General features: G+C 41.5%; 1 protein-coding gene across 6 annotated transcripts in view; it reads left to right on the top strand.

Moving 5' to 3' along the window:
• The window catches only part of gdpd5a (glycerophosphodiester phosphodiesterase domain containing 5a), a 95497-nt gene that overhangs the window by 53493 nt on the left and 25079 nt on the right, over positions 1-16925 (top strand). For 4 of the 6 annotated variants that reach the window (XM_061961793.2, XM_061961791.2, XM_061961790.2 and 1 more), the window contains exons 7-14: positions 1186-1279; positions 2531-2676; positions 2880-2962; positions 4423-4573; positions 7157-7387; positions 7712-7857; positions 15744-15891; positions 16126-16208. In XM_061961793.2, coding sequence (XP_061817777.1) covers positions 1186-1279; positions 2531-2676; positions 2880-2962; positions 4423-4573; positions 7157-7387; positions 7712-7857; positions 15744-15891; positions 16126-16208 — 1082 coding nt within the window. The remainder of the gene's footprint in view (positions 1-1185; positions 1280-2530; positions 2677-2879; positions 2963-4422; positions 4574-7156; positions 7388-7711; positions 7858-15743; positions 15892-16125; positions 16209-16925) is intronic. The other 2 variants (XM_061961792.2, XM_072913846.1) reach the window with 1 other exon arrangement.

Raw genomic sequence — 16925 nt, 5'->3', positions numbered from 1 at the left:
CCAGCTGATTGACAACCACTACCAGGTGTGGCCAGGCTGCCAATCAGCGGCAGGTGAGGGGAAAGAGCGCTTTGGGAGACATGCCGGAAAGGGAACCAAAAATAAGAGCGCTACACAGTTAATAACCACAAACTAAGGAAACATAACAAGACGTAATGTGACAGATTGTACCCTCTTGAGAGCTAAAACGCATGTTAAAATGCCTTCTTGAGAGCCAAAACTCAGTTAAGTGCCGTCTTAGGACCCAAAACTTGTGCTTGGGTTTAATGCTAACTCGATGGTAAATGGGTTATATTTGTATAGTGCTTTTCTACCTTCAAGGTCCTCAAAGCGCTTTGACACTATTTCCACATTCACCCATTCACACACATTCACACACTGATGGCGGGAGCTGCCATGCAAGGCCCTAACCACGACCCATCAGGAGCAAGGGTGAAGTGTCTTGCTCAAGGACACAACGGACATGACTAGGATGGCGGAAGCCGGGGATTGAACCAGGAACCCTCAGGTTGCTGGCACGGTCGCTCTACCAACCGAGCCACGTCATCCCTCTAGCTAATATGGTAGGCTGTTTCTGAAAGGATGAATTATACACAAACAAATATTCAAGTGTAATGGAAGTTGTATCATTATTCAGAGAGGGAGAGACCGGGGTGGTGATCTGCTAATCAGAACAGAGCTGGGTGAGCTGTGAAAACTAGCTTTTTTGTACATTATGAAACATCAGGCTACTTACATTGATACTTTTGCAGACATGAAATGTCTGCAATTCATCCCACAGAGCACAGTAAATGTTTCTTGAATATTAGTTGAGTGAAAAAACACATTCAACTCAAGCAGACTGGTAGGACCAAGAAATAATATCACACATTATTGTTACAATAACTTGGGCCCTCTGTTGATCCTTATTGAGCCAGAACTATATACCGTATTTTTCAGAGTATAAGTCGCACCGGAGTATAAGTCGCACCTGCCGAAAATGCATAATAAAGAAGGAAACAAACATATATAAGTCGCACTGGAGCCCGGCCAAACTATGAAAACGACTGCGACTTATAGTCCGAATAATACGGTATCACAGAATCAGTTTGGATTATCTGGTCCACCAACATTGTCATGAGTAGTTAAATCAGTAAAAAATCTCAAATGTTTGAGTATGGTTTTCACAAATTGTTTCCATGTCAGTCCACAGCACCTTTCCTGCACATTGGAGCGCTAACAACCATCACAGCCCTCAGCTGGCTGGTAGCTGGATATGTGGTCCGCAGAGAAAGATCCAGTAAGTCTTCGCTTCTGTTTGACTTCCGCTTTCAACGGAAGTACTAGAAAAGTATTTGGTGAGCCCAGACCTTCGCCATCTTCCATCTACATTTCTTAAACCTTACTAAGCACTTATTCATTTGTGTTGTTCCAAGCTAGCTTAACACCTCGCTTTGCAAATAGCATGCCTGCCCTTGGCTTGCTTTCAGTGTGTAACATGTTTAGCCTTGTCCTCCAGTGATAATGTCACTTGATAATTACTAAGAAATGCAGTTTATTTTCCGTAATAAAGGTGATTATTATTACAGAGCTACCAAGCCTCACTCTCTGAGCGTGACAGTCATGCAATCTAACCCTTTCTTGCGTCACATGCCACACTTGACATTTATCACGCTTATTTTTCCCCATTCACTACTCTATATTTATTTTTTCACGATAATACATTTGTTTCAATGCGGCCTGCCATAGTTCGAGTCATTCTGATTGACTTACCGAAAGAACCAATCACAGACCAATCCATAATCTTTGTGCCGAAATCTAGCCAACCACAGAAGGCACCATGCAGTGTAAACCAATCAAAAGCAACCTAAAGTCTTTACGTCTTTATTTTTGACACACACCTCAGCGTAGTTTTGTCAACGTGGCAACTTTCTTGATAAATCTAGGATCTTTCCAACTCCTCTTAGTGACTTTCACAAAAGCGACTAGCAACAAATCTAGCAACTTTTTTTGGGATGTTTTGGAGACATGAAAGTGCATATCACTCTAATGTCCTCAACGTACAAGCGGAGCTCCTGTGAGCTCTGTCGGTCCCTGTATGTCTGCTTTTAGACAGCTTGTACTGAAAACACATTTCATTGTACTTTTAAATACAATGACAATAACATTTAAATATATTCCAGTCAGAGCAGTTTCTGCCTTGGTTGAGATGTAAATGTAACTTTCATCACTGTCACGCTTCACATAAAAATAAACCAATCGTTCATGTCAATGAGCCAGTCAATGGATTTGGTTTGGTCTTGATTATCACAACCCTCACTTTCGTCTTTCTGAAACTTAACAGCCCCGGTATTATTAGCTTAGAGTATCTGCTCCCCATTGTGTATGGAGTCACATGATTAGCTGATAGCTTGTCAGCCAAGGGACTAAAAATAAATACAGTAGAAAGATGTGGTGCCTTAGTTCAAAGAAGAGTCATTATGCCGCATTGACTCCCATCCAAAAAAGACCAAATATTAATGAAAGACATCTAAATTTTTTTCTGTCTTAGATTTCCAAATGACGATATTAATCATCTACGCCATCATTCTCCTGGCCCTTTATTTGGCACCGCTCTCATTTTCCTGTCCCTGTATAATGGACAGCCCCAGCCTCAAACCTCGACCAGATGTTATTGGCCGACGAGGAGCACCAATGGTGAGTTGACCCAGTCAAGTGTTTAATCATCACCTCACTATAACCTGTTAGGCGACTTAGTCGGTACAGGTATTGGTATCACACTGGTGTGTGGTAATTTCTCTTGGTCCCACACCTAAACATGTAATGGTGGACATCATAAATGATAAAAAAAAAAAAGAGTCTGTGGAAATGTGTTCATTCAAATGTTGTCTGTGCTCCAGCTGGCCCCAGAAAACACCATGGTGTCCTTCAACAGAGCCCTCCAGCACGGAGCCATCTCCCTGGAGGCTGACGTCACTCTCAGGTCACTAAGCAGACATTTTCATTCATATTTCATTAGCTACTCATATGTTCAACTAAAAGCAAAATGCATGAAGTGCTGCTTAGGTGTTGCAAAATGTGTTCCTCCGGTGCTCTTAAGTTTAGGGAACCAATGGAAACTTAAAATAAAAAATCTGAGGCACTCTAAAAGAAAGGACAGAGCCGCCTCTACTTCCTCAGAAGGTTAGGATCCTTCAACGTCTGTACAAAGATGTTGAAGATGTTCTACGAGTGGGTGGTGGCGGGCGCCTTCTTGTACGCCGTGGCCTGCTGGGGCAGCGGGCTGAGAGCGAGGGACGCAAACAGACTGGACAAGTTGGTAGAGAAGGCCAGTAACGTGGTGGGAGTGGAGCTAGACTCTGTGGCGGTTGTGTCAGAGAGGAGAAGTCTAGCAAAACTCCTAGCCATTATGGACAACACCTCCCACCCACTACACTCGGACCTTAGGGGGAGAATGAGCACGTTCAGTGGAAGGCTCAGACTCCCAAAATGCAACACGGAACGACACAGGAGGTCTTTCATACCGACAGCCATCAGACTGTATAATGCATATAATCCTTGACTGCACTTAAATGTAGAGTATATGTAGAATATATTTATATTATTTATAAATTATATATATAATATATTATATTATTTATTATTATTACTGTCTATTGTGAGCGAACTGTGGTGCTGAATTTCCCCCAGGGAGCAATAAAGTACTTTCTATTCTATTCTGTTTTATAATGATTAAAATGCCTTCATTAGTACTTAGCTACTCTAATAAAACATGCCTATGCGTTTCAGCCTGAAAGGCCTTCGTCAGGGCAAAGGCAAAGTGTTTGTCGGTCAACTTTGCTCATCGATAAACAGGTGGGTAATTAGAAGCAGCTGTTCATTGTGAGCAGGTGGGTGGTCACATGATCAGCATAACCTGCTAATGAAAGGAAAACAATTACAAATATTACAGATTTTACACAACCAATCGAAAATCAGCCCCTATCCTATGCCCCAATCCAACATATTCAACTCAACAGACAATAAATTATACATAGTATATACATTCATATACTAATAAGTATTAAGTCTCTAAGGACCTGTCTGAGAGAAAACAAAACTCACAATTTTAAGGGACAATAATTATACCAAAAAGGAGAGAAATGTAGTTCACCATTCAGACCTAGGTACTCTGTAGCTTTTATTGTGTAAATCCAAAATGCCTCTCGTTGAAGGAGTGATTAAAGCCTGTCTCCACCCCTGATTGAATTTTGCCTTCCTTCATATTTCCTCAAAACTTGCCGTCACCGGGTTATCCATATATGGTATAAATGTACCCAAAGTGCCTTGTGCGATTTATGGTTTTGCTCATGATTGTTTATCCATCTTGTCAGCTCACAAACTGATATCAACAGTTCTGGTTTAGGGAAGGCGACACCATCTTCTGTTGTGTGTTTGGTCTAGTGTGGACGGGGTTCCGTTTCTCATGCGAGATCACACCTTGAGACGAACCACGGACGTCAGGAGGGTCTTTCCAGACAGACAGCATGACGACGCTTCGTCCTTCAACTGGACCGATTTACGGTCCCTCAACGCAGGCCGGTGGTTTCTGGAGGTAACACAACTCAAAACTAAAACTAATGTATGGCTTTATTCCTCTTTGAATCCGTCAACGTCCAAATAAAGTAGTAACTTGGGATTCTAGTTTAGTTGTTTTTTTATCTCCAAAAACTTACATTGCGAAACAGTGTTTACAGTTGAAAATTAATTTGAATAGACAATACTGGAGGCTCTGTGGTGATGGAGGTACTGACTATTCATTCTTGGTAGGGATGTCCGATATTGGCTTTTTGCCGATATCCGATATTCCGATATTGTCCAACTCTTTAATTACCGATACCGATATCAACCGATATATGCAGTCGTGGAATTAACACATTATTATGCCTAATTTGGACAACCAGGTATGGTGAAGATAAGGTACTTTAAAAAATAAAATAAATAAAATAAGATAAATAAATTAAAAACATTTTCTTGAATAAAAAAGAAAGTAAAACAATATAAAAACAGTTACATAGAAACTAGTAATTAATGAAAATGAGTAAAATTAACTGTTAAAGGTTAGTACTATTAGTGGACCAGCAGCACGCACAATCATGTGTGCTTACGGACTGTATCCCTTGCAGACTGTATTGATATATATTGATATATAATGTAGGAACCAGAATATTAATAACAGAAAGAAACAACCCTTTTGTGTGAATGAGTGTGAATGAGTGTAAATGGGGCAGGGAGGTTTTTTGGGTTGGTGCACTAATTGTAAGTGTATCTTGTGTTTTTTATGTTGATTTAATAAAAAATAAAAAATAAACGATACCGATAATAAAAAAAACGATACCGATAATTTCCGATATTACATTTTAACGCATTTATCGAACATCTCTAATTCTTAGTCACCTTGTTTGGCCGGGTCCTTGGTTTGTTGGACTGCGTTCCTGCGGACCTTGACCAAACAAACTATATTAGCAGAGCAAACTAAATAGTATGCTTCAGTGACGTGCGGTGAGGTTCATGACTGGTGAGGCACTGACTTCATCACAGTCAGATTTACAAACATATGAACCCTAAAGAGTATCTTATTCACCATTTGATTGGCAGCAGTTAACAGGTTATGTTTAAAAGCTCATACCAGAATTCTTCCCTGCTTGGCACTCAGCATCAAGGGTTGGAATTGGGGGTTGAATCACCAACAATTATTCCCGGGCGCGGCGCCGCTGCTGCCCACTGCTCCCCTCACATCCCAGGGGGTGATCAAGGGGATGGGTCAAATGCAGAGGACACATTTCACCACACCTAGTGTGTGTGTGACAATCATTGGTACTTTAACTTAACTTTAACTTTACACATACAAACTGTAGCACACAAAAAAACACATTTAATAAAAAAACGTTATTATGGTCTTACCTTTACTTATAAGTGCGGGAGCAGTGGTGTTCGTGTTGGAGGAGTTGTGAATGAATGAAATATGAAATCCGTGCTGCAGTCTGCAGGTGTACCTAATGTTGTGTCCCTGCAGTCGTTCACGGCTCCTCCGGCGCGAGCAATGTTGTTTTTGCACTTTTTGGCTTCTTGTTAAGTGACTTTTTTTGGGTGGATTCGGTCTTGCACGTGGAGGGTTTGGGTGTGGGCTTTGGTTGGTGTGGCGCTCCCGTCGGGGGGTGCAGTCTGCGGCGAAGGTGCCTTAACCGGCACCAGGAGGCGGGGTTACGCGAGCCTCAGCCAGTGCGTCTTCGCAGTAGTTTTATGATCGCTCAGCACAAGAAATACTTTACACACATACAGTTGTTGACAAAATACACTGTACATTATATACCTCAGCTAACTAAACTATGGAAATGTATAATATAATTCATATAGCAATACGGTCCCACTGCACAGCAGGCCAGCAGTTAGCCGAGTCCGCAATCCACGTTGAGGCACAACTGAGTGACGTGCCTCAACTGGCTGCTGATCACCACACCGTCTCTTCTCAGTATTTGAACAGCAAATGTGAAAATTCAGCGATTTTGAATAAAAATAATCTAAAACTGGTTAAGTTAAATGGAAAATAACTTTATAGTATAATCACTGGATACATATCCCATCCATCCATTTTCTACCGCTTATTCCCTTCGGGGTCGCGGGGGGCGCTGGAGCCTATCTCAGCTGCAATCGGGCGGAAGGCGGGGTACACCCTGGACAAGTCGCCACCTCATCGCAGGGCCAACAGACAGACAACATTCACACTCACATTCACACACTAGGGACCATTTAGTGTTGCCAATCAACCTATCCCCAGGTGCATGTCTTTGGAGGTGGGAGGAAGCCGGAGTACCCGGAGGGAACCCACGCAGTCATGGGGGGAGCATGCAAACTCCACACAGAAAGATCCCGAGGCCGGGATTGAACTCACGACTACTCAGGACCTTCATATTGTGAGGCAGACGCACTAACCCCTCTTCCACCGTGCTGCCCACTGGATACATATAACAATTCAATTTTTTTTTTTTCTTTTTCCATTTTTTTTTTTTCCATGATGGCAGGTGAGGCCCCGCCTCACCTGCCTCTAGTGACCGCACGTCACTGGTATGCTTTAATCTGACTGAAAATAGTAAGAGTGAACCTGCCCTCAGTATCTGTTTCTTTCCTTCATCCCCAGAGGGACCCCTACTGGACAGTAGAGACGTTGACCAGCAGGGATCGGAGCAGAATAGGCAACCAGACGGTTTGCAGTCTGTTGGAAATGCTTCGTCTAGCAGTCAGAGCCAACAGCTCGGCGCTGCTTAATGTCCGCAGACCCCCACCAGGACACCCCCGCTACCGGAGCTGGTTCATGGACACGATGTGGGCCGTGCAAAAAGCAGCAATTTCCCAAAAGAGGGTGAGGACTGTAGGTCACAAATCTTTTCTATATATATGTTTGCTGCTTGTTGTGAATGTACATGTCCTATACCCACATTTTATAAATGGCTGCCATGAGGATAATAACCATTAGGTGTGTTTCGATCTAATATTGCTATCAGCCCCATATCGGCAAAATACTAGTATTTGATTATATCGGTTTTCATGTACTGTAAAATGTCCGACTCCCGCTCCCCTTTGACCCTAATTAATATAGATAATATATGTTATTTAATGCTGCACATTCATTCACCATATATGACACTATATCAAAACTGATCAGGGTCTTTTGTGCGTCACATGTTTGTGCCAGGTGACGTGGACCCCAGACACAGACAGGGGGCGGGTTCGAGGCTTTCAGCAGACGACCAATGAGAAGCTGTCGATATCTGAGATCAGGCAAAGGGGCATCACAAGCCTGACCCTTCACTACAGCAAGGCCAGTCACAAAGATATACAGTAAGATACAACTCACCATCACTTAGCACTACGAATGGAATGGTTTATAAAAACATCATGAGGCGAAATACAGAATCACGGAACTAGCCAATAAAAACGGATTCTACTGCTAAAGCTTTATCTCTTTTTCTTATAAATTCACATCGTCAATATTGAAATTGCACTTTTAACACAATATTGATAGCACACCAATATTGCTGTTTTTTTATTGCGGTAATACTGTGGTACTTCAACTCCTGAGTGGCCCAACTTAACAGTGTTTGAAGATAAGAACTATCTCTCGGCTAATTGCAGGGCTGCCAAGTTTCAGAAAATGACACGAGTGAGTCTTCAGTGGCATGATGCGTTTTGAAAAAAAATTACCTTTTCTAACACCGATTTGGCCTGTTTTAACGTTGATTTATACCGGAATAACCTGTTGGGAGACATAAAAAGTGAGATAAAAAATGCAAATTTTGACCAGAATTATAAATTAATTTTCTGCTGTTGATTCTTAGTTTGGTTGTATTTTTGTGTTTTACATCGTTAAATGTTGGAATATCAAATTTAATCAAAAGACTGAAGGCTTGTGATATTCACAAACTCACCATATCTATTGACGGGCCATAACATGACGGTCAGGTTTGTTTCTATTTGAATGGGGACAGTGATGAAACATTTATAGTCTCACTGTGTAAACCAGGCCAGAAACAGCGGCAGCTTTGCACAGAGTTGGTGTGTCATTGTCATTGCACTTAAAATTTCAACGAAATGTGTTTTCAGTACAAGCTGTCTAAGAGCAGACAATCAGTAGACATGGGACTGCTTATACGTTGAGGACAGCGTTATACACGCTTTCATGTCTCCAAAACATCCAAAAAAGATGCTAGATTGGTCGCTAGTTGCTTTTGAGAAAGAAAGTCACTCAGACGAGTTGGAAAAGGTACTAGATTTGGCGAAAAAGTCGCCAAGTTGACAACATTTCACGGAGGTGTGTGTGAAGATAGAGACGTCAAGACCCGCTTGACGTTTCTTCTGATTGGTTTACATTGTGTGGTGCCTTCTATTGTTGGCTAGATTTAGGCACAATAGCTTATAGTGGGATTGGTTCTTTCTGTCGATCAATCAGTACTTGAACATGTCGCAAGGTTGATTATAAAAAAATATAGACTGTCAAGTGTGGTGTGAGAAAACAGTTACATTTTGTGACACTCCCACTCAAAGCATGAGACTTGGCAGCTCTGTAATTGTTATGCTTTAAGTTGCAAACAAGAAATTAAATTACAAACCCCGTTTCCATATGAGTTGGGAAATTGTGTTAGATGTAAATATAAACGGAAAACAATGATTTTTCAACCCATATTCAATTGAATGCACTACAAAGACAAGATATTTGATGTTCAAACTAATAAACTTTATTTTTTTTTGCAAATAATAATTAACTTAGAATTTCATGGCTGCAACACGTGCCAAAGTAGTTGGGAAACGCCATGTAACACAGTGGTGAACATGCCCATTTCTTTTAACAACACTCAGTGAACGTTTGGGAACTGAGGAGACACATTTTTTAAGCTTCTCAGGTGGAATTCTTTCCCATTCTTGCTTGATGTACAGCTTAAGTTGTTCAACAGTCCGGGGGTCTCCGTTGTGGTATTTTAGGCTTCATAATGCGCCACACATTTTCAATGGGAGACAGGTCTGGACTACAGGCAGGCCAGTCTAGTACCCGCACACTTTTACTATGAAGCCACGTTGATGTAACACGTGGCTTGGCATTGTCTTGCTGAAATAAGCAGGGGCGTCCATAGTAACGTTGCTTGGATGGCAACATATGTTGCTCCAAAACCTGTATGTACCTTTCAGCATTAATGGCGCCTTCACAGATGTGTAAGTTACCCATGTCTTGGGCGCTAATACACCCCCATACCATCCCAGATGCTGGCTTTTCAACTTTGCGCCTATAACAATCCGGATGGTTCTTTTCCTCTTTGGTCCGGAGGACACGACGTCCACAGTTTCCAAAAACAATTTGAAATGTGGACTCGTCAGACCACAGAACACTTTTCCACTTTGTATCAGTCCATCTTAGATGAGCTCAGACCCAGCGAACCGACGGCGTTTCTGGGTGTGGGTTTTTGCCTTGCATAGGAGAGTTTTAACTTGCACTTACAGATGTAGCGACCAACTGTAGTTACTGACAGTGGGTTTCTGAAGTGTTCCTGAGCCCATGTGGTGATATCCTTTACACACTGATGTCGCTTGTTGATGCAGTACAGCCTGAGGGATCAAAGGTCACAGGCTTAGCTTCTTACATGCAGTGATTTCTCCAGATTCTCTGAACCATTTGATGATATTACGGACCGTAGATGGTGAAATCCCTAAATTCCTTGCAATAGCCGGTTGAGAAAGGTTTTTCTTAAACTGTTCAACAATTTGCTCACGCATTTGTTGACAAAGTGGTGACCCTCACCCCATCCTTGTTTGTGAATGACTAAGCATTTCATGGAATCTACTTTTATACTCAATCATGGCACCCACCTGTTACAATTTGCCTGTTCACCTGTGGGATGTTCCAAATAAGTGTTTGATGAGCATTCCTCAACTTTATCAGTATTTATTGCCACCTTTCCCAACTTCTTTGGCACGTGTTGCTGGCATCAAATTCTAAAGTTAATGATTATTTGCAAAAAAAAAAAAAAAGTTTAACAGTTTGAACATCAAATATGTTGTCTTTGTAGCATATTCAATTGAATATGGGTTGAAAATGATTTGCAAATCATTGTATTCCATTTATATTTACATCTAACACAATTTCCCCAACTCATATGGAAACGGGGTTTGTACAAGAATCCTTTGGCGTAGTGAATGTCACAGTGAACCCTGTGAGATCTGACCAAAACATCTAATTTTACTCGCTAGCATTAGCTTTTAGCTAAAGATGAACATAAATTTGTTTTTCCAGCATGATTGCGAAGAAAGTGAGTGTGAAAGACAGTGCTGAATTAAAGAAAGAAATTACAAAAACATGACAGAGCGTGTAGCTTGCTAACTTTACAAACCAGTTGGAGCGCAGCACTGCTAGTCTGCACCATACTGAAGCAGAATGAGTAGGTAATGCCAGCCAAGGACATTGAAATATTGTAATGGTGGACATTTTGTTACGTGTTTGGCTGCTCTGCTGCCTCCTTTTTGCCCTTCTTTGCAGTACATGCTTTTAGAGTTCCGGGGCGGAGCCATCCGCACAAACATGCAACTTGCAGCCAATTTACTTCTAACCAACTTAAGCCTCCCTGCCGGTTGTCTCAGTGCCAGTAGATTGTAGATGTTTTACTCACCTACAAGGACTTCTTCCACTCGCTAGGCATTTCGCGGTGAACATCATTTTCCTTCGTGGCTCTCCTCACACTTACCTTTCTAGTGGTTTTCGTCCAGATATAGTTGTGTTGTATATTTCCCCACTCCGTTTGAGTGTGTCTTTTGTTCTCCTCTCCTTTTTTGAGTGCGCGTTTTGTTATTATTTCCTCTCCTTGAGTGCGCTTGTTATTATTATTTTTACTGACTTTTTATTTTCTGCTTTGGGGTCTTAGTCTGGCTTAGTGACAGATCAACTAACCAATATGGACCCAGCAGAATTGGGACACTTTTGCTTCGCACTTAAGGGCTTCGGAAATCGAGCGGTAATCACGACCAGATACTGCAAGATATGGCAGCTGCCAATCAGGCTTTCTCCGCCAATATTGGGTCTCTCGATCAGTGCTTGGAGCAAACTAGTGCTACTGCTAATCCAGGAGGTGTTCACTCCGGGACAGGGCCCATCACACCCTCACCATTGGCAAGCGCTTCCTCACCTCGGGAACCCAATATTTCTCAGCCCTTCCACTTTTCCGGTAAGTCAAGCTCATATGCGAGCAATTCCTTCATTGGCGCTTGCTGGGTATTCGGCCAGCTGCCCAGTTTCCATTCTTCTGACCAAGCAAATAGTTTTTATTATGAGCTTGTTGTCTGACAAAGCCGTCCACCTGGGCGATGGCGGCTAGTAAGACTTCACGCTGTGCGCACCTCACTGCCCGTTTTATGAACTTCAACAGGGAAAGCTTTCTGTGGCCGCATATCCTATTGACTTCCGCATCCCAGCGGCAGAGAGCGGTTTTGGCGGAAAAGCACTATGTAGTAATTTTTTTACAAGGGGCTTAACCGCCGCATCAAGAAGGAACTGGCTGCCTGTAACGAAACTCGCACGCTTGATGAACTCATTGACTTCTTGGAGTCCTGTCGCTGGCCGGCCTGACTGCATGGGGCCGGTAGTCCCTTGTTCCCTGGGCACCGCACCTGCTGTTTTGGGTTGGGCTCTGTGGGTGGCTAAGGCCCTACTTTGGCTCCCGCACACACTGGGAGACAAATATATTGTACATACAAATACAGATACATACTCACTTGCACACAATTATACATAAATATATACATTCATACGCGCACAGATTGGTATTTATCCACACACATAGGTACATACCCTCCCCCATAATAGAATCTCCTGTCGATGCGACAGATGAGTAGGCAAACAAGTCATTTGCCAAGGTGGGTACTCATGTGAGAATGAAGACCAATTTGCGATGCACACAATCGGCCACAGCTGCTACAAGGGAAGAAACCCAAAGTGGAACTCTGTTTCTTTCTCTCCTTCTTTGACTGAATGTTGATTGCTCTGTTGGTTTCAAAATCATTTATACCTTGTGCACACTGGTGCCTCCAAAGAGCTCTGTCGTGGATTGTTGCTTCCCAAGAGTTCACAGTGAAGTTACATTTCTTAAGGTTTGCCTTCAGAGTGTCTTTGTACCTCTTGAGAGGTCTTCCCTGACCATGATGCCCCTGCTTCAACTGTCCATATAGTAGCATCTTTGGAATCCTGTTGTCTTCCGTGCAGATAATATGTCCTGTCCATGTCAATTGGCACTTCTTGATCAAACATTCGATGCTGAGGAGGCCACACTTTTCCAGAACCTGGAGGTGAGACACTCTGTCTTGCACTTGATGTTGCAGATCCTCCGCAGACAACGCTGGTGACACTGCTCCAGCAGTTTGATGTGTCGGCGGTAGGTGGTCCATGTCTCACTGCAATAGAGCACTGTGTAGACGGCAATCTTGATGGAGAGACGGATGCCGTGGACTCGCCAGTCTCTTTGTCATTCTGCTGAAGGCCGCGCTTGCCTTTCCAATGCAATGCATCCTCTCAGTATCCAGGTATCCGTTGCTCGTAATGGCGCTACCCAGGTAGCAGAACTTTTCTACAGTCTTGATCTCTGTATTGTTGATGACGATATATACACATACATTACATACACAAATACAGTACCGTATTTTCCGCACTATTAGCCGCACCTAAAAACCACAAATTTACTCAAAAGCTGACAGTGCGGCTTATAACCCGGTGCGCTTTATATATGGATTAATATTAAGATTCATTTTCATAAAGTTTCGGTCTCGCAACTACGGTAAACAGCCGCCATCTTTTTTCCCCGTAGAAGAGGAAGTGCTTCTTCTTCTACGCAAGCAACCGCCAAGGTAAGCACCCGCCCCCATAGAACAGGAAGCGCTTCTTCTACTGTAAGCAACCACCCGCCCGCGTAGAAGAAGAAGAAGCGCGCGGATATTACGTTTCATTTCCTTTGTGTGTTTACATCTGTAAAGACCACAAAATGGCTCCTACTAAGCGACAGGTTTCCGGTTCATGAAAAGACGCAATCTCTCCATCCGCACACGGACTACTATTTCACAGCAACTGCCTAAAGACTTTCAAGAAAAGCTGGCTACTTTCCGTGCATATTGTAAAAACAAGATAGCTGAAAAAAAGATCCGACCAGAGAACATTATCAACATGGACGAGGTTCCACTGACTTTTGATATTCCTGTGAACCGCACTGTGGATACAACGGGAGCACGTACGGTGAATATTCGCACCACAGGGAATGAGAAGTCATCCTTCACTGTGGTTCTAGCTTGCCATGCTAATGGCCAGAAACTTCCACCCATGGTGATATTCAAAAGGAAGACCTTGCCAAAAGAGACCTTTCCAGCCGGCGTCATCATAAAAGCTAACTCGAAGGGATGGATGGATGAAGAAAAGATGAGCAAGTGGTTAAGGTAAGTTCACGCGAAGAGGCCGGGTGGCTTTTTCACGCAGCTCCGTCCATGTTGATATACGACTCCATGCGCGCCCACATCACGCTGGTTTTTAATATATTATTAAAGTTTGACTGACCTATCTGACTGTTTTTTTGACATTCCTTTAGCGCAGTTAGATGCGGCTTATAACACGGGGCGGCTTATAGGTGGACAAAGTTTTGAAATATGCCGTTCATTGAAGGCGCGGCTTATAACCCAGGGCGCCTTATGGTGCGGAAAATACGGTACATACATACACACTCACGCACATTCACTGTAGAAACATACATATACATGTACTGTTCATATATAAGCACATATGCATACATGCACTAATGCATATAATCATGTTTCATCAAACATATATTAACGTTGTTCCCCTAGGGGAAACTGGGTAAAACACGGCACACTGATAACGATATAACAATCTACAGGGTTAATATAGTTCGCTTCTCTTTCTTTCCGTCCATTTATCTGCTTTCATTTGTAATTCAAGTTATCATTACATATATGTATTGTTGCATTTGAAACAATTGTATTGTTGATAATAAAAGTAATTATTATTATTATTATTCATCAATAGTGCTATTTATTTTGGTATTTTAATTGCTCCATTTGTTTATTGTCATTTCTGTGTTATTAATATTTATTTGCTGATGCTGTTCTGTTGTTTTTGTTGTTGTCTCTCTGTCTTATTCCCCCATTGTTCCCGCAATTTCCCCCGGCCTTCTGTTTTTCTTCTTCTTTCTATCCCCTCTTGCTCCGCCGGCTGCGGAAAACATTAATATAAATTCATTTAATAAAGTCAAATACAAATAAGGCCACAACAGAAGTATCCCTCACTTCTCTTTTGTAAAGTAAATCTGTACAGCCGATATGGGCATCTACATTAACAATATGATTTGCCTGAGTAGCTGGACAGGAAAAAAAAAAAAAAAAAAAAATAACACCAACAAGTTAAATAAATGTTTAAAAAAAAAAAAAAAGCTGTTTTATGTACTCCATCAGCGAGTGTGCAGGTGTACCTACTGTAGTGACCAGGTGAATCTATATAATGTTTATGAAGGTTATTTTCAACACTGTCCGCAAAAACAAATAGCAGTAGCAACTTTAATATATATTTTCAAACAGTGTACATTTTGAAAAGATACATTATGATACTTTTAGAGAGGGTGGGCCATGGTTTCATTTGCAATCTGGGAACATCTCAGGAATCAAACATATTGTAGACAGATTTAAAAAACGGCGTATAAAAGTGACTGTGGAGCAAAATGTATGCATAATTTACACCAAAGCATATCTGATACCTATTATATATACCACAACATGTTTTAAATGTAGATTAAAATGATGATACGTACCCTTTAAAAGGGTTTCTGCAAAAAAAAAGAATCCCCATAAATTTGTTTTAGCATTTAAATTCAGTTCAAGTTTGATTAAAAAAAGGTGAAAAATATCATGTGTAAAAAATGTGATGTATAAATATATATCGAATATATATCCGATGATAAAAAAGTTGTATTGCAACACTTAAAAAGTACCTTATGTCCCCATATTTTTAAAATGCATATTAGAAGGAATGATGGTGGATGTATGGACTTGTCTATGAACACATTATTTGATTTGATTGTTGACAAATGGATGAATGCAGGGTTAATTGAAGTGCATGCATGATTTAGCATTGTCTATCAGTGACATGAAATTCTGCAAAAGGAGTTTTTTTTTTTTTGTTGCACTCCACCCCACAGGGAATATCTGGCAAACAATGTGAGTGTGACAATCTACCCGGTGAACAAACCATGGCTGTACTCACTCCTGTGGTGTAGCGGGGTGCCTTCTGTGTCCTCTGATGCCCCCCAAGTCCTACGAAAGGTGCCTTACCCCATCTGGCTCATGGTAAACAACTCTTTATTCTGACACCGCACACAAACACACAAAGGCAAGGTCACAGTGAGACAAAAGGACGACAGGAGATTACGAAGACTGGCAATAACAAGGAGCAGTTGATCTCAGCAAGGAACAACAAAGTTTGAAGGACATGTTCAGTTGCAGCTTTGTTCTCCTTTAAGCATGTTGACTGCGCCCTCAAGTGGTTCTTTACGGAAACTACAGCACTTTGTTCTCTTTCAGAGTCAGAAAGCTTACAGCTTCATCTGGATCACATCTGATCTCGTCTCGCTGGCCGTGGTGATCGGACTCTTCAGTTTTCAGAAGTAAGATTATTTGAATAATACAGTTGGACCTCGGGTTTAATCAGTAACCCATTCCAAAAGGTCACAAGAAAAACTAAATCGTACAAAAACTGAAGCAATTTCATCATGTAAATCTGATTAATTTATAATAATTATAGTTTTACATGCCAAAATCAATGTGAAATACATATAAATGATGAATAAAAATGTATAAATGAACAATTAACATTACTTCTATTGAAGGCTGTTGTTGGCGAAGACAGCATTGAGTGGAGAAGGAGGAGGAAAGGGGAGCGCTTTGCTATGGGTTATTTTGTGAATTCAATAGTGTTTCTCACCTACTTTATCAAACTGCTGACCTCGAAACATTATTTTGCCCAATAGTGGATTTTTTTGCAGTCTTATTCAATAAAAGTACAGAGACTGAACCACCAACTAGTCCCTCCAGAATTTTACAGGCTTTTTTTGTGATTGTGGCAACATTTTTCAGAAAACAGTGGCAAAAGTTGCCAATTTTGTGGCTTATTTTTTTAATCAACTTGTGATGTTATGAATTTGCTATCAATGTTTTAAGTGTTCCTTGTGACCTTAACCTCAAAATGCAAAAAAAGAAAAGAAAGGAAAATAAATACTGTATTGATATTTTATTCATTTTATACCACACAGACTTAAAAGTACACACACAATGGCAGTAGAAGCACATACATTACTGTACAGGTTTAATTATAACTAATAATA

Source organism: Nerophis lumbriciformis, linkage group LG09 (genome assembly GCF_033978685.3).
Source record: "Nerophis lumbriciformis linkage group LG09, RoL_Nlum_v2.1, whole genome shotgun sequence".
NCBI lineage: Eukaryota > Metazoa > Chordata > Actinopteri > Syngnathiformes > Syngnathidae > Nerophis > Nerophis lumbriciformis.
The sequence above is the reverse complement of the archived record's forward strand: the minus strand, read 5'-3'. Positions and strand labels throughout refer to the sequence as shown.